At 40.4% G+C, this 22,573-nt stretch overlaps 1 protein-coding gene across 1 annotated transcript in view; it reads right to left on the bottom strand.

Annotated features, from left to right (window-relative positions):
• SYTL4 (synaptotagmin like 4) overlaps nt 1-22,573 on the bottom strand; it is a 72,604-nt gene that overhangs the window by 15,579 nt on the left and 34,452 nt on the right. The window contains exons 3-6 of the mRNA XM_075539216.1: nt 17,026-17,208; nt 16,555-16,770; nt 16,314-16,423; nt 15,977-16,079 (exon numbers count right to left, since the gene is read on the bottom strand). Of these exons, the coding sequence (XP_075395331.1) occupies nt 15,977-16,079; nt 16,314-16,423; nt 16,555-16,770; nt 17,026-17,135 (539 nt within the window). The 5' untranslated portion in view covers nt 17,136-17,208. The remainder of the gene's footprint in view (nt 1-15,976; nt 16,080-16,313; nt 16,424-16,554; nt 16,771-17,025; nt 17,209-22,573) is intronic.

Below are 22,573 nucleotides of genomic sequence, written 5' to 3' on the forward strand. Positions count from 1 at the left end.
CTAAAATGAGTGTGTGTGAGTCTGCCTTTAAAATTCTTCAGTGGTTCTCCATTGCTGCAGCATCCAGGTCAAACGCCTTAGCATGAGGACAAGCCTTCACCTCTTCTCATACTATACATTTCAGAGATGAATTTTTTTTGTTTTATTTATTTATTTTTAACATTTTATTAGGGGTTCATACAACTCTTTTCTCAATCCATACATGTATGTATATCAATTGTGTAAAGCACATCTGTACATTCTTTGCCCTCATCATTTTCAAAGCATTTGCTCTCCACTTAAACCCTTTGCATCAGGTTCTCTTTTTATTCCCCTCCCTCCCTGCTCCCCCCTCCCTCATGAGCCCTTGATAATTTTAGATTATTATTTTGTCATATCTTGCCTTATCCGGCATCTCCCTTCACCCCCTTCTCTGTTGTCCGTCCCCCAGGGAGGGGGTCACATGTAGATCCTTGTAATCGGTTCCCCCTTTCCAACCCACTCACCCTCTACTCTCCCAGTATCGCCCCTCACACCCCTGGTCCTGACGGTATCATCCACCCTGGATTCCCTGTGCCTCCAGCTCCCATATGCACCAGTGTACAACCTCTGCCCTATCCAGTCCTGCAAGGTAGAATTCGGAACATGGTAGTTGGGGGGGAGGAAGCATCCAGGATCAGGGGGAAAGCTGTATTCTTCATCGGTACTACCTCACACCCTGACTGACTCATCAGAGATGAATTTTTACCCCAGAGAGCCCACATCTCCCTCTTCTTTTTCTCTCCCATTGCCTAAAGAATCTTCTCATAACCTTGAGATTGGTTTTGTTGTTGTTGTTGTTGTTTGTTGGTTTGTTTTTACCCGTCTCATGAAATGGACTCCTGTTTCAGGTACCCCTTTATACATGTTCAGGCCTCTAGATTTCTAAGACTAGACTCTGATCCCAAACCTAGATTCGTAGCTTTCCTATGTGCTCCCATAGGACTGGGATTTCTTTGGTGAAGTTTCCATGTATTTCTTTCGCCTCTATTAGACTATGCTCCATAAATCATCAGGGAACACGTATCCTGTTGACACGAGGTTCCTAGTGTCTACCGGGGAAACTAGTGCAAAGTGGGCACAGAAATATTTAACTGAATTCTTGAGCAAGTGCCCTCAAGGAAGTATAAGGTATATATATAAAATAGACAGTAAGTTTGGGGGGTTTTTTCAGGTTAATATTTTATGATGCTTTCAGTTTCCCTGTCTGTCCCCCTACCTCCTTATCTTTTTTAAAAGCATTTTTTGACCTCGATACATTGTGGAAAATGTAACAAATGTCACGGAAAATTTTGTGTGGAAATTGCCAACTGAGAACCTAATGTGCTTTTGCCACAAACCCAATAAATTATTATTAAAAATACTTGCATGGTAACGAGCTCAAAGTATCCAGTAAATATATGTACAATTAATGAGTGTTAAAAATAAAGCCTTTTGGCTTCAGATAAATGATTTTTTAAAGAACATAGTACTCACGGGTTCTTGGTTTTGTATGCAAATCAGTGACACAGCTAACAGGTTGACTTCAGGGGAGAGTTGTGATTCATGGTTTAAAGAGTGTCTAAGGGGAATAATCTCAGGGAGTCCTCTAGTCCCAACCAGCCAGGTAACTCCAGATTTTTAAAAGCATTTGAGTTCTGCTTCATAGTTTTCTCCCATTCTATCAGGATCCATCTACTGCCGTGGTTCTCAACCTTCCTCATGCTGCGAACCTTTAATACAGTTCCTCATATGGTGGTGACCCTCAACCATAACATGATTTCCGTTGCTACCTCATAACTGTCACTTTGCTACTGTTGTGAAACAGGAGATGCCTGTGAAAGGGTCATTTGACACCCGCCCCAAGAGGTCGCGGCCCACAGGTTGAGAACCACTGATCTACTGTGCCCCTGATCAGAATGATCCACTGTAGTATCTGGGTACTACCTCGTTCTTCTGGTCTCAGGGCAGATGAAGCCAGGTTTGGATAGACGGGTAATCCTGAAGATGATGGACTAGGCAGCAGGCGACTCTGATCCTCTATACAGCGGTTCTCAACCTGTGAGTCGCTACCCCTTTGGAGGTCAAACAACCCTTTCACAGGGATCACCTGATTCATCACAGAAGCGAAATGACAGTGATGATGGAGCAATGAAGAAACTGTTATGGTTGGGGGGTCACCACCACATGAGGAACTGGATGAAAGGGTCGCGGCCTGAGGAAGGTTGAGAACCGCTGCTCTGTAACGAAGACATAATAATGATGAATGAAGAACCCTGAGCTTCAGAGAAAAGAATGTGAGAAGTAGACCAAATAGACTAGGAAAAGCAGCTGACCAGAACTGATAAAGAAAGAAACAAGCAGAATAGCGAACTGTCAGCTGGCTTGACACAGTGGGGTCATTTTGAAGTTTGACAAGCACTTTGCAGATTGGAACAACAACCTGATAATTGGCCGCACTTCTCCAGGGCCTCGTGAGCACTCGCATCACTGGCCAGTGGCCAAAAAGGTACAATCTTTCCCCTTTTCTCCTCATCCTGCTGGTGACCAAAAGTGTGGCCAGTGACACCCCACCTCCTCCCCAGGCGCTGCTCTGCCTTAGGTCAAAGGCCTATCCTGATGTATCATGCATTGGTTACCCTGCATTTGGAGACACACACTTCCTATGTCCTTGGCTCAGCAGAACGTCTAGTGCGGGATGGAATAGCCTACCCCTAGTCACTCCCATGGCTAGCAGGAACTCCTATGACCAGCTACCCTGGCTCCAGATGCTCCCGAGGACACCTGGAACTACTTGATGATTTGTAAACTCTCATTATTTTATCATATCGTACACTGTCCAACATCTCCCTTCACCCACTTTTCTGTTGTCCGTCCCGCAAAGAGGGGGTTGTGTGTAGATTCTTGTGATCAGTTCCCTCTTTCTACCCCACCTTCCCTCCTCTCTCCCGGTATCACTACTCTCACTATTGGTCCTCAGGGTTTTTCTGTCCTGGATTCCCTGTGTTTCCAGCTCTTATGTGTACCAGTGTACATGTTCTGGTCTAGCTGGATTTGCAAGATAGAATTGGTATCATGATAGTAGCGTGGAGGAAGCTTTAAAGAAGTAGAGGAAAGTTGTATGTTTCATCGTTGCTACACTGCACCCTAATTGGCTCGTCTCCTCCCTAGGATCCTTCTGTAAGGGATGTCCAGTTGCCTACAGATGGGCTTTGGGTCAAAATGGCAGTATTCATTTCCAAATGGAAGGACACTATTCCCGGGTCTTTTGCCACCAGGATTTTTCTAAGAACAGCACGAAAAGGGAGGGATAAATTCACTCATCCTTAAATATTGCAAGTAACTTCACTTGACTTCCACTATACCAAATTCTCATGATATATATATATATATTTTTTTGCTTCGAATCTCACTGGCTATCCTTTGGAAACCTCACTTGCTGGTCTTTCCTCATTTCTCAGACCTCTTATCTTGTGATTATCTGCAGGATTACTCCTTGGGCTGCTTTTCTTCTCTATCTAGACATAGCTAAAGGATCTTATCTAGACCCATGGCTTTAAATATCCTCTATGGACTAGTGACTCCTAAATTCATCCCTCATTCAAACTCGAGACTTCCATTTACAGCAGCTTACTCAACGCCTCCACTTGGATAGCTAGCAGACATCTCAAACACAGCGTAGCCCAAACGAAACCCCCAAATCCTTCCCTAAGTCATCTCTCCTTCAATTTTTCTCCATCTCATTAAATAGAAAATCCCTCCTTTTAAGTCTCAGATCAAGAGTTAAGAGATATTTTTGACTCCTCTTTTGTTTTTCCTCACAGTCCACATCCAATCTGTCAGCAACTACTCTTGTCTCCATTGTCAATATATACTTAGAACTTTCAGTTTCCACCTACTGCACTACCCACCACTCTGACCCAAGCCGCCATCATGCAGCTCTTGGAGTGTTGCAGTGGCCTCCCAATGCATCTCCCTGCTTTTTCCTGGACCTCATGCAACCTACCATCATCACACAGCCAAAAAGAACTTGTATAATGTATATCTTACACAGAGGTACCGTAAGAGCCAATCCCTTCACTCTTAGGTGTATACCCAGAAGAACTGTAAGCATATGTCCACATTAAAAATCCCTCCTTGCCAGCCCCTTTGCCAAGGCCTGGATCTCGGGGAGTGTTAGGGACAGTCTGAAGGAGGGGGAGAAAAAGTATGTGGCTGGGTCTGCTAGGGTAGCCTCAGGATAGGCAGGGGTCACACCATCTCTGCACCCCAGTAAAGGTAACCCCTGCAGTCACGGCTGCGGAGAGGGTGGTGCTGTGTGATGCTAAGGCATCTCCCCATCCTAAAAGTGACCTGATGGGAGTAGGCGACGGTGGTCCTTGCTCTGCCCTCCCGCAGGGAGGGGAGCCATGCTAAGACGCCAACCTCAGGGACTTGGGTTGGGTTCTTTGGATACTGCGAGCGAGGACAGCATGGGGCATTGTCAATAAGCCACTTCTGAGTCACACCCCCCCATGTGTTTATGTAGAACGATTGAACTATTCAATTGCATGATATGTGAATTATGTGTCAATAAAACTGTTGGGGGGAAAGTGTCTGAATAGCATAGGGCAGCATTATTCATAATAATCAAAAGACAGAAACAACCTAAGTGTCTAAGATGATAAATTTTAAAATAGGGTAGATTTCTATAAGAAAATGGGCTGACACAGAGACTGTAACAACGATCTCCAACTTAACAATTGTGAGGATGGCACGGGGTTGGCACTGTTTTGTTCTGTTGTGCTTAGGGTTGCGATGAGTTGAAGCTGACTTGAGGGCACCTAACAAGTTACACACAAGGAAATGTTATTCAGCCATTAAAACTGAAGTACTGGCACAGGCTACAACCTGGGTGAATCTTGAAAACAGTATGCTCAGTGAAAGAAATTGGTCACAGAAAAAAACACCTAGTATAGAATTTCATTAATACATGAAATATTCAAAATACACAAGTTCTTTAATGCAGAAATAGAAATCATGGTTGCCAGGGACTCGAGGGAAGAAAATTGAGGGCTTAAAGGGCATGGGGTTCGCTGTTATGGTGATAGAAATGTTCTGGAACTAGACACTATTGTCAGTTGCACAATATTTGGAATACACTAAAAGTCATTGAATTTAAAAAATTATATTATTATTTTATGCTTGAAATTAACTTGTAAGTCATTAAAGACTCCAAATCCACTTTAGTTTTACTTTTCCTCCTTTATTAGCCCCTCACACAAATATTTAGTTTCAGGGAGGAAGGAATCTGAAGGGGTTGAATTATATACTTTAAAGGGATTAAAATAAAAAAAATAAAAATAAATAAAATAAATAAAATAGTGAATGTATATTATATCAATTTTTCCTTAATAAAGGAAATATATAAATCTGATCATGCCATTTCTTTGCTTAAACCTTTCCTTCTCAGAGTAAAAGGAAGAGAGACCTTGTGTGATAGTTATGGATTAGGTCAACTAGACACTCCTGGATAAGGGTAAAGGTGGGGCCCAACCTATTAATTGGGTCATAGTCAGATTACACCTCCTTGGTGTCATTAGCCTTTTTGTATACGAATGAGAGACACTGGGAACTCTTTCTTTGCCCCTTCACCTTCCTGCTTGCTAGGACTCTGCCAGTGTCCAGGAGCAGCCCTGCCATGTTTCCACGTACCTTGGATCCATGTGACTCTACACTCACTGCCCGGAGATCTTCCTGCACCCTGCTGCACCATCCAGTATCATTGGCCTGCACCTACATGCATCTGAAGAGGGCCCTGTCAACCAGTGGACTTATGGACTTCAGTTGGATGGGCTGGGATACCTTCTTGATATAAAATTTCCTCAGGAAAGCTGATGGTGCACAGTTATCAAAAGATATAGCATCTGGGGTTTTAAATGCTTGAAGATAAACAAGCAGCCATCTAGCTGAGAAGCAACAAAGCCCACATAGAAGAAGCACACCAGCCTGTGTGATCACAAGGTATCAATAGGATCAGGTATCAGGCATCAAAGAACAAAAAATCCTATCATTGTGAATGAGGGGGGAGTGCAGAGTGAAGACTCAAAGCCCATCTGTATGCAACTGAACATCCCCTTACAGAAGGGTTGCTGGGGGAAAACAAGCCAGTCAGAGTGCAAGGAATCAATGATGAAACATACAACTTTCCTCGAGTTCCTAAATGCTCCCCCCCACCCCACTATCATGATCCCAATTCTACCTTACAAATCTGGCTAGACCAGAGGATGTACACTGATACAGATAGGAACTGGAAACAACGGGAATCAAGGACAGATAAACCCCTCAGGACCAGTGGTGAGAGTGGCAATATCAGGAGGGTGGAGGGAAGGTAGGATAGAAAAGGATAGAAAGGGGGAACTGGTTACAGGGAGCTACATATAACTCACTACCTGGGGGAAAGACAACAGAAAAGTGGGTAAAGGGAGACGTCAGACAGCATAAGGTATGACAAAATAATAATAATTTATAAATTATCAAGAGTTTGTGAGGGAGGGGAAAATCAGGAGCTGATACCAAGGGCTCAAGTAAAAAGAAAATGTTTTGAGAATGATGATGGCAACACATGTACAAATATGCTTGACACATGGATGGATGGATGGATGGATGGATGGATGGATGGATGGATGGATAGATGGTGATGAGAGTTATACGAGCCCCCAATAAAATGATTTAAAATTTTTTTCTTCTGGATCTAACGTTCTATCTTATACATATATAAGTATCACTGGATTTGTGTCTCTAGGCAGCCCGCCTAACAACCTTATAAGTACCAACAAAGTCCTATATGATCTGTCTTCGCTCCAACCATTTTCCTCCTTGCTCACCCAGTTTCAACTTTCTCAAACAGGCCAAACACAAACTCACCAAAGGTAGTTAGTTAAACTTGTTGTTCCATTTGCCTCCAGCAGGCCTCAGAGTTTGCTCTCTCATTTGCTTCATGTATTTGCCCAATGTCATTTTCGTACTAAGACCAGCTATCCTACATAATCTATTGCCTTGGATATAATCTTTGAATTTTAAGCCAAAACACTCCCTGAAGTCTTTTTAAAACTGAGTAATTTAGCTTAACTCACACAGAGTGTCTGCCTGGAGCACTGTGCTCTTCCTTGAAGAACTATCAACATGAGATCTAATTGACAAGAGCTACTAGGAATAAATATTCGAGAGGAAAACTATGGGGAGGCACAATTAGGGAAAGGGAGGTGAGAATAGTTGGACAACTGGAAGACTGTAATCAATGTCACTGAAATGCACACAGAAATGGTCGAATTGGCGTTTATTCTGCTTTATGTATTCTTAGCAACAACAGTAAACAATAAATGATAAAAAATCCAGCATATGTACACCCATGCTTTCCTGACATTCTTTATCCCTTTCATCTATTTCATTTTCTCTATAGCCCTTGTCACCATCTAATGAACTCTGTTTACTTGATTACTTAGTGCCTGTATCCCCCACGTACCAAATCTAAGGTCCATGAAAACAGGGCTTGATGGTTTTCACTGGTGTACTCCCATGGCCTAAAGCGGTGCTGGGTACATAGTAGCCATTAATAAACATGTCCAAGGTGCAAATAAATGAACAAAGAATGAAGTAAGTAAAACCTCTGGCTTTGACTAATATAAAATGAACTCTCCACGTGGCTGCGTGGTGTCTGAGATCCTGTTAGGAAAGCCGCCCGTCGGGGCTGAGACCCTCAGCTGCGCCAGAAGTGGCAGAGCCGTCATTCTGTGGGAGCTGGCTCAGCTTTCCAGCACTAGTCACAGTCAGCAGGGAGCTTGCTTTCCTATGGACTTCAGCACCACTCTTTCCCCCATTCTCTCCAAAGGAGAAAAAGAAGCAGAGGTAGAACCTCTCCTCTAGAGAGGTAGTTTCCCCAACAGTGGCCCATGAAGAGGGCTTGTGCTTGTTTGGTTTTCCCTACAGATTAATATGTACGTACTATTCCAGAGCTGATATGAGCCACTGTAGGGCAAAAAAGCAATTATTTGACATCTGTGCAGTAAAAAATAGACTACAACACGGGAGCCCTGGACTCTATCTGTATGATCTCAGGTAAATCACTTATCCTGCTTTCTTTTATGTTAAAAAAAAAGGAGCATTGAATTTGATTATCTCTGAGGCTCCATTATTTTATGGAAAAGAACATTTATGGTCATTTAATCTAATTCCATGTGTAGCATAAATAATTGTCTTCTGTGTCCAATGAGACAAGAGGTCACAGCCAGACAGCAACAGTAGGTTTCAGAAATTACATTCTGACTGATGATGTCAGATGTGTTAATCAGGTTCAGCACATAAAAGTCACTTTTATCATTATACACACAGGGAAAGGGGGGGGCTCATCACCTGGATCTGATAAGTCAGCCCCCCCCCCGGCTGTGTGGATATAATCATGGTACAGCCATACAACGAAACACCATACAGATAGGAAACAGACTGAGGTAGACACTTAGTGCTGACATGGGAAGATGTAATATTTTCCTATATTTTTTTCCTTTTACAGCTTAATTGAGTTATAACGGACATAAACTGTGCCTGTTTAAGTGTGCAATTTGATGGGTTTTGATGATTACATATGCCTGTGAAACCATTGCCGCAATTAAGATAGTGAACGCATCTATTACTCTCAAAAGTCTCCTGCTGCCCCTTTACAAGCCCTCCCTCCCCGCTCCTATCTCCAGGCAAGTACTGATCTGTTTGCTGTCATTAAAAATTAGTGTGCATTTTCCATGATTTTATATAAATGAAATCATATCGTACGCACTCGCGTACGTCTGGCTTCTTTCACTCAGCATGATTACTTTGATATTCCCCCATGTTGTTGCACATATCAGTTCATTCCTTTCTCTAGCTGAGTAGCATTTCATCATATCAATAGACTACCATTTATCCATTCACCTGCTGACGGACATTCGGGCTATTTCTAGTTTGAGCCTATACCAGTAAAGCTGTTGTGAAAATTCCTGTTCAAATCTTTTGTTCATTTGTTTTTTGGATTTTTCTCATGTACAAGTCTTTGTTTGGACATACACTTCTGCTTTGCTTGGGTAAATACTGAGTAGTTGAATGGTTGGATCATGAAGATAGGAACACAGTTCATATTTTTAAGACACTGCCAAATTGTTTTTCAAAGTAGCTGCAAAATGCAGTTCATTTCCACTAGCAATGTATGAGTTCAGTTGTTTCACATTCTCTCCAACAATGAATCAAACAAAACAAACAAACCTACTAGTTTCAAGTTGATTCTGACTCATAGTGACCCGATACAGGATTTCCAAGGCTGTAACTCTTTTTGGGAGCAGAGAGCTAGAGCAGCTGGTAGGTTTGAACCACCAACATTGCAGTTAGCAGTCCAACACTTACCTGAAAGAGCCACAAAGTGCCAACAAGAGGAATTCGTAATTTTAGTCACTGTGGTGGTGCTGTGAGTTAACAATTTAAACCTATTAGTTGCCCCATGGGAGAAGGTGAAACTATTAACCTCTCTACAGATCTTCCATCTTGGAAACCCATGCTATGACTTAGAATTGACTTTGATGGAAGTCGATTTGAGTATGTTCAAAGGAACCTTGGTAAGACGATGGTGAAGCACTAGGCTACTCACCAAATGGTTGGCAGTTCAAACTCACACAGCTGCTCTGTGGAAGAAAGGCCTAGTGACTTGCTTCCATAAAGATCACAGCCTAGCCAAAGGACATTTATAGTGGTCTAAATACAGGCACATACATATGTAAATATATTTATATATGATAATGGGGAAATAGATCTGTGTGCATATATTCAGTAGGCTTAGTATTAATGTAGCAAATGGACATTGGGCCTCTATTCAAGTACTCCCTCAAGGCAAGAACACTTTGTTCTATTAATCTGGCATTCCATCATGCTCACCTTCCAGACATGATTGCTGAAGACAAAGCAGGTACATAAGCAAACATGGTGAAGAAAGCTGATGGTACCCGCCTATCAAAAGATATAGCATCTGGGGTCTTAAAGGCTTGATGATAAGCAAGAGGCCATCTAGCTGAGAAGCAACAAAGCCCGCATGGAAGAAGCACACCAGCCTGTCTGATCACGAGGTGGTGAAGGGATCAGGTATCAGGCGTCAAAGAACAAAAAATCCTATCATTGTGAATGAAGGGGAGTGCGGAGTGGAGACCCAATGCCCATCTGTAGGCAACTGGACATCCTCTTCCAGAAGCGTCCCAGAGAGAAGACGAGCCAGTCAGGTTGCAGTGTAGCACCAATGAAACATGCAACTTTCCTCTAGTTCTCTAATGCTTTCCCAGCCCCTACCCCCACCCCACTATCATGATCCCAATTCTACCTTACAAATCCAGCTAGACCGGAGGATATACAGTGGTACATATTAGAGCTGGAAACACAGGGAATTCAGGACAGATAAAACCCTCAGGACCAATAATGTGAGTAGAGATACTAGGAGGGGAAGGAGAAGGTGGGGGCAGAAAGGTGGAAGCGATCACAATGACCTACATATAACCCTCTCCCTGCAGGATCGACAACAGAAAAGTGGGTGAAGGGAGACATCGGACTATGTAAGGCATGGACAAATAATATCAATTTATAAATTATCAAGGATCCGTTGGGGAGGAAGAGGGTAGAATGAGGAGCTGATGCTAAGACTCAAGTAGAAAGCAAATGTTTTGAGAATGATGATGGCAACAAATGTACAAATATACTTGACACAATGAATGTAGGGATTGTGATAAGAGTTGTACGAGACCCAACAAAATGATTTATTAAAACAAAAAGATCACAGCCTAGCAGACCCTTTGGGCCAGTTTTACTGTCACAGGACGTCACTCGGAGTTGAAATAGACAACGGTGAGATTATAAAGTCCCTGTTGTTGGGTGTTATCAAGGATGGATTTCCACTCACAGCAATTTCATGCGGCACAAGTAGAACTGCCCCCCCCCCCCCCCCGGAGCTCTCCAGGTTATCACCTTTACAGGAGCAACCATCAGGCCTTTCGTCTATAGACCATCTGGTGAGCATCGACAGCTAATGGTTCCAGCCGCAGCTGAACGCGGAATCATTGCATCCTTCGGTGTATGCAATACTCACCTGACAGCTCAAGAAAATCCTGCAGACTGCAGTTCTGTTCTGTAGCACATGAGGTCGTCATGAGTCCGAATTAGCATCAATGGGTTGGATTATATGGTTTTAGGGGCACATAGTGATACGGTACTGTGATTTTAATTTGTATTTCCCTCATGACCAATGACCACCACTCACGCGTCTGTTGGTCTATCATATTGTGTGACACGGTGTGTGCGTTGCTTTGGTACTGGAAGTTATGCTAGTAGTTTTTTGTTCTGTTTTGTTTGCTATTCGTTTTTTTCTGTTTGTGATGAACTTGCTTGTCACTGAAGGTTCCAAGTCCATTTCAATGATCGTTTTCCTCTTTTTTTTCCCAGCCACTCAAACCATTATTTAGTTTTGAAATACAAGGAATCTGGGGGAAATTTTTTTTCGGGGGTGGGGGTTGTTAAAGAAACATTATATGTGCTACTGAATGTAAAAGAACGAAAGGAAACAGTGAAATAAAAGAGCTTAGCAGAAGATTTCAAAGGGCACCTTACGAAGACAACGTTAAGTATTATATTGAAATGCGCAAAGGCCTGGAGTGAGAACCCACAAAGGGAAGAACAAGCTCGGCATTGCTCGTGGTCAAATTAAAGGAAGCAAAATTCAAGGAAGACCAAAAAAGAGTGGATGCCTTTGGTGCATGGTGCTGGGAAAGCATGCACTGTCACAACAGACACATCTGTCTTAGAAGAAGGATGCTCCTTTACAGGCAAGGATGGTGACACTTTGCCTCACACACTTCGGACATTTATCAGGAGAACATCATAGTTGGAACTGTAGAGGGTCCTTGAAAAACAGGAAGACCCTCAACAAAATGGATAGATACAGTTGCTCAAATAGAGGGCTCAAACACTGTAATGATTATGCGGATGAATCCGAACCCGGGATTGCTTTGTTCTGTTGTTCTTAGGGGCACTGTGAGTCGAGACCAACTCAAGATCACCTACAACACCAATAACAATGATCACTAATGAAATTAAACATCTTTTCTTGTGCGTATTGCTCATCTATATATCATTTTTGGGTACATATATGCTTACATCATTTGTCCATTTTCTATTGGATTGGTTGTGTTATAGAGATTGTATCTATTTTGCTTTATTTCTCATTTAACATGTATATAACTTCCTATTTTTAAAAAATTACTTAAAAACTTTAGGAACCCAATCCATATTTGTATTTAGACAGTCCAGTAGCCTAGATGCCAAAGCATTGAGGAACGCTGATAATGCCTGGGACAGTGGTGATGCAGTTATTGAGGATGTCTTTTATATATTTATATACTCTTCTTCTTAAATTCAATATTTGGTGATATCATATACACATCAAAGCATGCTCTCAGTGAATAATTTCTATGTTAGTCAGCAACACTGGTTACATTGTTCAGATTATGTCAACATTCTCATTACTTCTGCTCCAGCTATTTCACCCCTACTCACTTAGACGCCTTTTAAATATGTTGCTATAGGGCCTATTCTGACTCATACTGATCCTGTAGGCGGAGCAAAATGGCCCCAGTGTTTTCAGGGTTGTCATATTTGTAATAGAAGACTCACGTCTTTCTCACATGGAATAGCTGGGTTAGAACTACCAAACTTTCAGAGCGGCCATGTTCTTAACCAAGGCACCACTAGGGCTCCTGGGATCAGACTCACTGCCCCTAAATTTTGCACCCACACTTTAGAGTTACTTTTGTACCTTTGGCCAATTTTTAAAAAGTACAATGCTTATGATGACATTCTACTTTTTGAGGAAATGGTTTGTCTTGTTGATTTAAAAACGACTTCAGGGGATAGTTTAATTTCACTCTTTGAAGAATATCACAGGGCAGTGGTAGCAGGATTCCTCCAGCCTCACTGAGTCGATATTATTTTCAAGTCGTGTAAAATATGGTAAAGAAAGACATTTCCTCCTGGCTAGAGGGAAGTTAGAAGCACATACACAGGTAACAAGAAAAGAGAAATACATAGTACTACTCAATTCTTAACATATTGCTAGGTGGGAGAAAGAAATAAATGGTTTCAAGTTTGACTGGGAAGCCTTTCAAGATCTCAGATAAGACAAAAGATATAGGCAGAGATTCTCATTTTACAGATATATGGAAATATATAAATATATCACAGGGTTGGAAGAGATGGAAACAACTAGCACTCTGGACAAGGAACCCAGTCTGGAGAAGAATATAACCTAATGTGACCCAAGAAGAAGTAGAATTTTTGTGGGTACTTTATACCACAGGAAAGTTAATAGGAATATAGACTGAACAAAGCACAAGCACTCAGAAGATTAAAAAAGATTGAGAGCAAAGAAACAATCAATATAAAAAAGAAAATCCGTTGGAATAAATAAATCATAAACAGCAAGGGAAGGAAGAAGGAAGGAAGGGTAAGCACAAGTGAAAATTAAGCATGGAGAAATGTTGGGTTGATCACTCATCATTGTTTTCATGTTTTTTGTTTTGCATTATATTTGATAGTTAAAGGACAGAGCAGAAATTGGGGATAAAGACAATCTAAGTAATGTCCCAGGTGGTGCCATGGGTTATGTATTGTGCTGTTAAGCACAAGGTCAGTAGTTTGTAGTCAACAGGCAAAGGACAGGAGAAAGACCAAAGATTACTTCTCCTGTAAAGATTGACAGCCTCAGAAAGACATAGGGACGGTTCTATTTTGGCCTACAGTGTCGCTATGACTCAGAAGTGACTAGGAGGCAGTTGGTTTGGTTCTCATGTCCCTAAAGGAGTTCCTACATAGTACAAACAGTTAAACACTCAACTACTAACCAAAAGGTTGGCAGTACAAACCCACTCACAAGTTCCTGGAAGACAGCTATAGCTTCCCCAAACTCTATGGAATGTGGTCCTCCTGAGAAACACACGAGGTCAACACAATTCAGAACAGTGTGCATGGCAACTCCCGCCCCTCCCCCATTTTTCCATTGAGATCCATCCTTGTTCAGTTGCTAAACTTCAAGGAAAAGAAGAAGGGAAACTTCCAGAATAGCCAATCAATACCTGTGTGTGTGTGAGAGAGAGAGAGAGAGAGAGTTACTTACAAGGAAAGGAGAAAAACAAGAATCAAACTAGCCTTTCATTTCTTCAGAGTTACATTCAGTGGCAGAAGACAATGGAGAAATACCTACAACATTTTGAAGGAAAGAAAGTATAACTCAAGAATATGATATCTAGTTAAGAAATCAGTAAATATAAAGTCACTATGGCAGGTAATCTTAACATGAAAGAATCCAATAAATATGGCACCCAGAAGCCCTTCTTGGAAGAACTTTCCAATGATGAAATCCAGATACCCAACCGCAAAATGAATCAAAGTACAGAATTCAGGACCAGAGGCACAAGGCTTGGTTGTAGGCAAACAATTTCTTAAACTATGAAACTAAGACCTACAACAAGCAAATGATTTATGGCTGTAGAACACAATGTAAATACTATACCTGACAAAGGAAAAATAAGATAGGCATAGAAGAAAACAGGTGGGAGGAAGTATAAGAAAGCTATTCTCATCATTAATCATAGCAGAGTCCACCAATGGTGTTTAGTACTTAAAATGGTCACATCATAAATGGCTGACTCACCGTGTGACTCAGCAATTCCACTCCTAGGTCTATACCCAAGAAAACTGAAAACATATCCACACAAAAACTTGTACACAAATGTTCATAACAGTATGATTTCTAATAGCCCCAAAGTAGAAACACTTTACCACGTATAATCTTCCTATAATAGAAACAAGCTAAATAACTATCACTTGCTGAATGAGCAAACAAAATTTTGTTCATGTACGCCTGTACAATGGAATATTATTTGGACATAAGAAAACTGGAGAAGTAATATATGCTACAATGTGGATGAAGCTTGAAAACATTATGCCAAATGAAAGAAGCCAGACACAAAAGATCCAATATCAAGGATCGTACATCTATGACTCAATTTCAATGAAATACTCAGAATAGGCAAATTCAGAGAAACAGAAAATAGATTAGTGTTTGTTTAGGGCAGGAGATGATGGTACGTAGAGGGTTTCTTTTAGAGCTGATGAGAGTGTTCTAAAATTGATTGTAGTTATAATTGTACGACTCTGAATATACTAAAAGCCACTGAATTCTGTGCTTTAAATGGGAGAATTAAATGGTACGTGAATTATAGCTCAATGAGCTATTACAAAAAAAGTATTAGGAAAAAAATATGCAATGATTTTCATATTGTTCCTTAACCTTAGAAGGATGTTAATGACTAATGACAGTGAAGAAACACCTGTCTGAAAATCACCAATTTTCATTTCAATGTTTTATTCTTTTAAATGCTAGCAAAATTAAACATAATGCTTTTAATTTAATATGATCCAATACTGTAAAAATGTTTCAGTCTATGTAGTTATCCATTCCTTTTACTATGTATATGCATATATGCGTATAGAACATACACATATATGTGTATTTATACACACACGTATAGGAAGGTATCTGAGATTATTTTCACATCATGTGAACTAAAAAATCAGGAACTGGGGTAATTTGTTGTTCTCCTCTTTGTTATTTCCTATTATGGCTATATCTTAATGAGTCTGTGCTATTTTAATTTTCTTCAAATTGTTCTTATGACGAACATAGTAAATATGCCAAAATGTTAGCAACTGCCGGTTGCCTGTGGACCGTAGGAGTAAAAATGCTTCTTTTCCCTCCTTTATTGTTTTAGGTACTTTCCCATTTTTACTATAATGAACATCTCTTGTTTTATAATTAGAATAAAGTATAAATAAAAAACATTCAAGAGGTATACATCATATCTTTAAAGGATTACTTGGTTCCCACCTGTACTCCTTCTGTCTCTCCTGAACGATCCTTCTTCCTGGCCAGATGTCGCCAATCTGTGCCTGATGAAGTAGAGACTGTCCTGTGGGCTCTCGCTTACTCACTTTAAAACAAACAAAAATACACAGCAGCTAATGATGGGGGTTGATAGAGAAAGAACTTTCAGAACCAGTAATCTCCCTTGAAGTACACCATGCATGCAGAATGGAGAGTAAAACAATCTTTTATATGACCCCTGAAAATCCTGGAGGCAAAAACACGCTAGGAGTCCACACCAAAGGATCTATCAGCAAAGTTATAAACATCTCAGGGAGTCATCTCTGCACACGCCCAATACCTGCAGGTTTGCGGCGCAAGGACATCCTGATTATCTCACTGCCCGTGCGGTAATCAAGGCGATTCGCTTTCTGGTCATAAAACCAGTCTCCAGTTGCCTTCTTCAGTTCTCTGTGAGGAATTACAGAAAAGGAAAGAAAAAGAATGGTTCATGCTACGCAACCAACACTGACCAAGGAGGAAATTCTCACCACAATCGGGGCCTTCTTTCTGCTCTTTGCAAACCCATAGGTGACACTCACATTTCCTTGGCACACACTTGGCACCTCCAGGTACCATTGCTCTCCTGGACACAACAGTCTCGACACACCAGGTGATTACAACCCCGACAAGTGTTGGTCTTTGGTGTCAAACGACCTAGGCTCTCCTGGCACCGGGCACAGGTACGGTCACTGTAGTGTTGGCTGCCCCTCTTGGCCCCTTTCCTTTTGATCTCCAGTAACTCATTCTTCAGTTTCCTGCCATGACCCAAGAGAGAAGCACAACTAGATTCAAAATCTACTCAGGTTAGAAGATCGGGGGTGGTAAGAAATACACAGTAAAACTAATTGGTCGGATGAAGACAATAAACCCAGAGCCCAACAGGAACCAGCATGGAGAGGTGAACCTCATCTACATAAGTTCTTCTGAAAGCCAGTTGAGCGGTAGAAGGAAAACCTCAGATATTATTGGTCAAAAGCTGGAGACACCCTCTTTTTTCCCAGGCCTCTTACCTAATCCTTTTCTCATCAGCTTTCCGGAGCTCCTCATCTCGCTGAACAACATTGAGGATCACATCTCTTTCCATGTCAGAGAGAAAAGACAGGTCGAGTAACTCCGACATGATTTATTGTACTTTAACGTGTACTCTTCTTTCTTCAAAGCAAGCAGACGGACGAAAAGAGGCAAATAGCCAGCTTTTAAAAAATGAGAGAGACCATGTTACAATTAACCCAATAGAAGTAAACAGAACCATGAGAAAATACTATGAGAAATTGTATAGCAACCAAGTTGATAACCCACCAGATGAAAAAAAAAATTTTAGAAGCACACCATCTATCCAAACTGTCTCAAAAGGAAACAGTCAACAGAACCATAACAAGTTAATATGTAATTAAAACCCTTCCTTCAAAAATAAAAAGCCTTGGATAAGACTTTTTTTTAATGAAAAAGATAACTTCACTGGGAAAGGCTACTAAGCATTTGGAGAACATTGACGTCAGGACTGTTTAAAGTCTTCCAAATACTTCCTACCTTGTTATTTGAAGCAAATGTAAACCGGTACACAAAGCAGACAGATCCCACAAACAAGAAAACTACAGGCCAATATCTCTTATGATTATAGATGCAAAAATACTCAACAGAGTAGTAGCAAACAAAACACATAATAGTAAACTAAGTGTCATACACCGTGATCAAGTGGAATTTATTCTGGGATCATTAGAAAATTAGAAACATTGGAAAAGCAATCAACATAATATACCACATCAATAGAATAAAGGGGAAAAAAACTACATGATCATCTGTATGGATGCAGAAAAGCTTTGGTTAAGACCCACCATGCTTTCTTGATTGAAACCCTAAAGGAGATTGGAAAAGAAGAGCAACTTCTCAAAATGATTCAGAGCTTATAGGAAAAGTCAACAACCAGTGTTATATTTGGTGGGAAAGACAGGGTTTTAACTTGAAACCAGGAATAAGACAGAGGTTCTCACTCTCACCAATTCCATAAATATTGTGTTAGAAGGCCTAGTCACAGTAATAAGACAAGAAAAATAAATACAAGGTACCCAGATTGGAAAAGAAGAATTAAAACTATCTCTGTTTGTGGATGATATGATCCTATACATAGAAAAAAATTCCCAGAGAATTCACAAGGAAACTAGAATAAAAGATTCTACAAAGTTGCAGGATACAAGTTCAAAAAGGAAAAAAAATCAGCAGGTTTCTATACACCAGCAATGAATAATCTGAAAGGGAAACAATGTCATCTTGTACTTACTACTATCAAGTCAATGTTGACTCATAGTAACCCTATAAGATGGGGTAGAACTGCTCCTGTGAGTTTCCAAGATGGAGTAGTTGCTGGTTTCAAACTGCTACCCTTCCGGATCACAGCCCAACACATTACCACTATGCCACCAAAACTCCATCCACAAAAGCATATAGGAAAATAAAAGATATTAAATAAGACATATGTAAATGGAAAGATGTTGTATGTTTATGGATTGGAAGATTTAATATTATTAAAAGGCCAATACTACCAAGAGAAAGCTATAGATTCAATATAATCCCAAACAAAAATTCTAGCCATCTGCCCAGCAGAAATGAATTCTGTACCCAACTTTATATGGAGAGGCAATAGACCCTGAATAGCTAAAACAAAGATAAAGGAGAACAAAGTAAGAGAACTCACACTTCATGATTTTAAAGCATACAATAAAGTTACAGTAATAAAAACTGCCTGGTACTGGTATAGCAATACTTGTAGACATACAGACCAATGGAATAAAATGGAAAGTAGAGAAATTAACCCACATGTATATGGTCAATTGATTTTTGACAAGGGTACTAAGTCCATCTGATGGAAAAAGAAGAAATTCTTGAATAAATGCTGAGAAATTGGATTTTCACATGCAGAAAACTACAACAGGCTCTTTGCCTCAAACCATACACACACAAAAATTAAAAATGGATTAAGGACCTAAATTTGCCAACTAAAACCATAACGTTCTTAGAAGAACCAGCAAGGACAATGCTGTCAGACCTAACTTTCAACAAGGGATTATCTAATATATTAATAAAAGGACAATTAGCAAATGACAAGGTAAAGAAGAAATCTCATAAAACGAGCCCCCAATAAAAATGATTTTTTTTTAAAACTAGAAGAGTAATGCAGCTCGGTAGCTTTCAGTAATACCAGGTTGGGAAGGAGAGGGGCTAAGAAACTAGCCTTGAACTTGCATTGACTTAGTAAGCTTTTCCTTTCTTCTGCTTATGTAAAACCAATTGTGTTAGGGTCCATTCTGGCTGAATGCAATCTCACATGTGTCAGAGTAAAACTATGCCCCTAAACAATGTTTTTTATTTCTGTTTATCAAAAGATTTTACCAAAAAGCCTTGAAAATACAAGCTACTGAGTAGGAGAATATCTTTGGACATCACATATCTGACAAGAATCAAACAACCCAAAATTATATAAAACCTTGACAACTTAACAACAAAAAATACAAATAACCCAACCATAAAATAGACAAAGGATTTGAATACACATTTGACTAAAGATGATAGTCAAAGAGTCACTAAACACAATTTTTAAAATGTTGAGGGTCACTAGCACAGAGATGAAAATCAAAACCAAAATGAGCTACCACTAAACTCCTACTAGGATGGCTAAGGTAAAAAATTTTAAAAAGAACAAATAGTGAGGATGTAGGGAAACGGATACCCTTTCCCAATGCAAATGATGTATTCACTGTGGAAAACAATGTGGCAATTTCTCAAAAAAAACTAAAAATTGAGCTACTACATGACCCAACAATTCCACTGTTAGGTTGATCTATAATAGGCTTGAAGCTGGAGACTGAACAGAGACTTGTGCATCAATGTTTATCACACCATTATTCACAATAGCCAAAAGGTGGTCATAACATAAATGCCCAACAACAAATTAATGGATTAAAACATATATGGTGCAAACATAGATCAGACTGTTACTCATCCAGTATGACAAATGAAGTCTTGACACATATTACAGTATGGATAGAGCTTGAAGATATTATGCTGAGTGAAATAAGTCAATCACAAGAGGACAAATGTTAAATGACCTGGAGATCAGCCTTATTTGTTAGATAGGGGCCAGCGGAGCCTCCTAAGACTATGGTCCTTAATCACCCTCCAGGTCTGGAAAGTGAACTCCCCCCACACACACCCCATGTTAGATTAATCAGCCATTTTAGATCAAAAGGACAGCACTTAGCCACGAACTAAATTCAGAGGATCGGAAAAGAAAGAGGAATGGAGGCAGGAAACACACGGAGGAAGTAAGATAAGTGATGGCACATGAAGAGGAGTGAAAATTAATGAGCTGAAACAAAATGTGTGTGAACTGTTTAATGTAAAGCAACTCACTCAAGTCACAATAAAAAGTTTTTTTAAAATGCATGGCCTCATAAGAGACAAGAAAATCTAATGATATAAAATTTATCAGTGATTACTAGGGGTCAGAGGAAGGGAAAAAAGGGGTCAACAAAGATTAAACACTTGCATTCATTAAGGATAGGGTTGCATGGTCAATGATTGCAACTACTTTCAACACATTATAAAACGTTAAATTGACAAAAGCTGTGTGATAAATACTGAATTATGTATCCCCCAAATTTGTGTTAATTTAGCTAGACCCCATGATTCTTAGTATTAATATAACCATACTCCATTGTATAATCTGATATAATCATCCTATGTGTTGCAAATCCTAACTTCTGTGCTACTAATGAGGCAGTATTAATGGCACTTATGTTAATGAGTCATAAGGAAATCTACAAAATGAGTTGTGTCTTCCATCAATCTCTTTTAAGATATAAAAGAGACTGACCATGTGAGCAGAGATCAGAAGGACCAACTACCACCAATAAAGAACTGGGAGTGGCTAATGTCCTGTGTACTCAAGGTCTCTGTGCTTGGAAGCTCCTAGACCCAAGGGAAGATTGACTCCAAGACACATGGAAGAACTTCTAGGAATGTCGGGCTGTTGAAAATTGAGTAAGACCTTCCTCCAAAGTGGAGAGAGAAATCTTCCTCTGAGTTGGCACCCAGAATTTAGACTTCTAGCTTCTTAAATTACAAGAGAATATATTTCTGTTGTTTAAAGCTATATACTTGTGATATTTATTTTATAGCAGCAATAGATAATGAAGACAGATATAGTTATACCAGTCACATGAAAAGAGAGAGAGAGAGAGAGAGAGAGAGAGAGAGAGAGAGAGAGAGAGAGAGAGAGAGAGAGAGAGAGAGAGAGAGAGAGAGAGATTGGTTGATTGATTGATTAGCTGTTGAGGCTGTTTATATACAACCAAATACTACGTGGGATTTGGGTTTTGGTCTAGAGGTTTGGGGTCATAGTCTTAAGAGTGATAGTACTATTGTTATTCCCAATGTGTAGATGAGGAGAAATTCAGGAGAGGTTGGTTAGCTTGGCTGAGATTAAGTAAGCGAAATGTTGGGATTCAAATCCAGGCAATATGGATGTGAAAGCGATCTGGCTGTAACATCTGTTACCCCATTGATTGCCAGGGTTGATTCGGCTGATGTGGCTGCTAGGCAGGTGTCCGCGTCCTCTCTCACCACTCCATATGTGTCCCTCCTTCCGTCAAGGGTATAGAAATAGCTGCGCTCCCCTGCTGTAACCTCCAAACAAGTCTTAAACCCAGGCTATCTTATTCTAGAGCGGGCACTCTACTAGTTCCATTCAAGGTCGAAGCAATTATAAAAATACTTAACAGAGTAACCAAAATCCACTGTATAAAAGAATGCCCACATTTGTGATTATGGCAGAAGCACAAGGCAAAAATGTAGCTCCTGGATAAAGTAGGTACCACAGATTGTCTGGAAGCTACAGATCAAAGAGTACAGCCCCACTGGAGATGAGTACAAACCCTTGTTGATTAGAGAAAACTGACGTTTTCAGAGAGTCAGCAGAGTCCTGTGATGAAAAGTACATAAATAATGTCAAAAGCCAGGAAATGAAGATTAACCCTGAGGAAATAAAGATAGAGCCATAAGGAAACAGAATTGTTAGTATTGATATCTTCCCTTTAGTTTTCTTTCACAGAACCCAACCAACCAGAACTGATCCCCTCAGTCCATACTTTGCAACCAAAATTCCCTCCCAGTTTACCTTTCTTTAACCTCATCCAGACCACAGTCTCATGAGCCCTCCAATCGTCTTGGTCCACTTGCCTCCTGCTGATCTACCTTCCTTCCCTACCCAGCTTGTACTCCAGATGGCTCCACACTTCATTCATTCTCACCAGTATCTTTCATAGATTTGTCTCTTCATCCCTCTGCTCTAACGGCCTATCAAGATCCCAAACCTGTATCAAGGTTTCACTCTGCATTACCTGTTCCTATACCGACAGAACTCCTGGTCTTCAACCTCAAATGGACCTTCTTTGCCTCCCATAAATCCTCGTACTTGCCCTTGTTCAGTTCCCTTACTCTGTCTCTTTAGGCTCTATTTTAAGCCTTCATCTTACACTCCCATTTCCCTTCCCTCTAGTTCTA

Source organism: Tenrec ecaudatus, chromosome X (assembly GCF_050624435.1).
Source record: "Tenrec ecaudatus isolate mTenEca1 chromosome X, mTenEca1.hap1, whole genome shotgun sequence".
Classification (NCBI taxonomy): domain Eukaryota; kingdom Metazoa; phylum Chordata; class Mammalia; order Afrosoricida; family Tenrecidae; genus Tenrec; species Tenrec ecaudatus.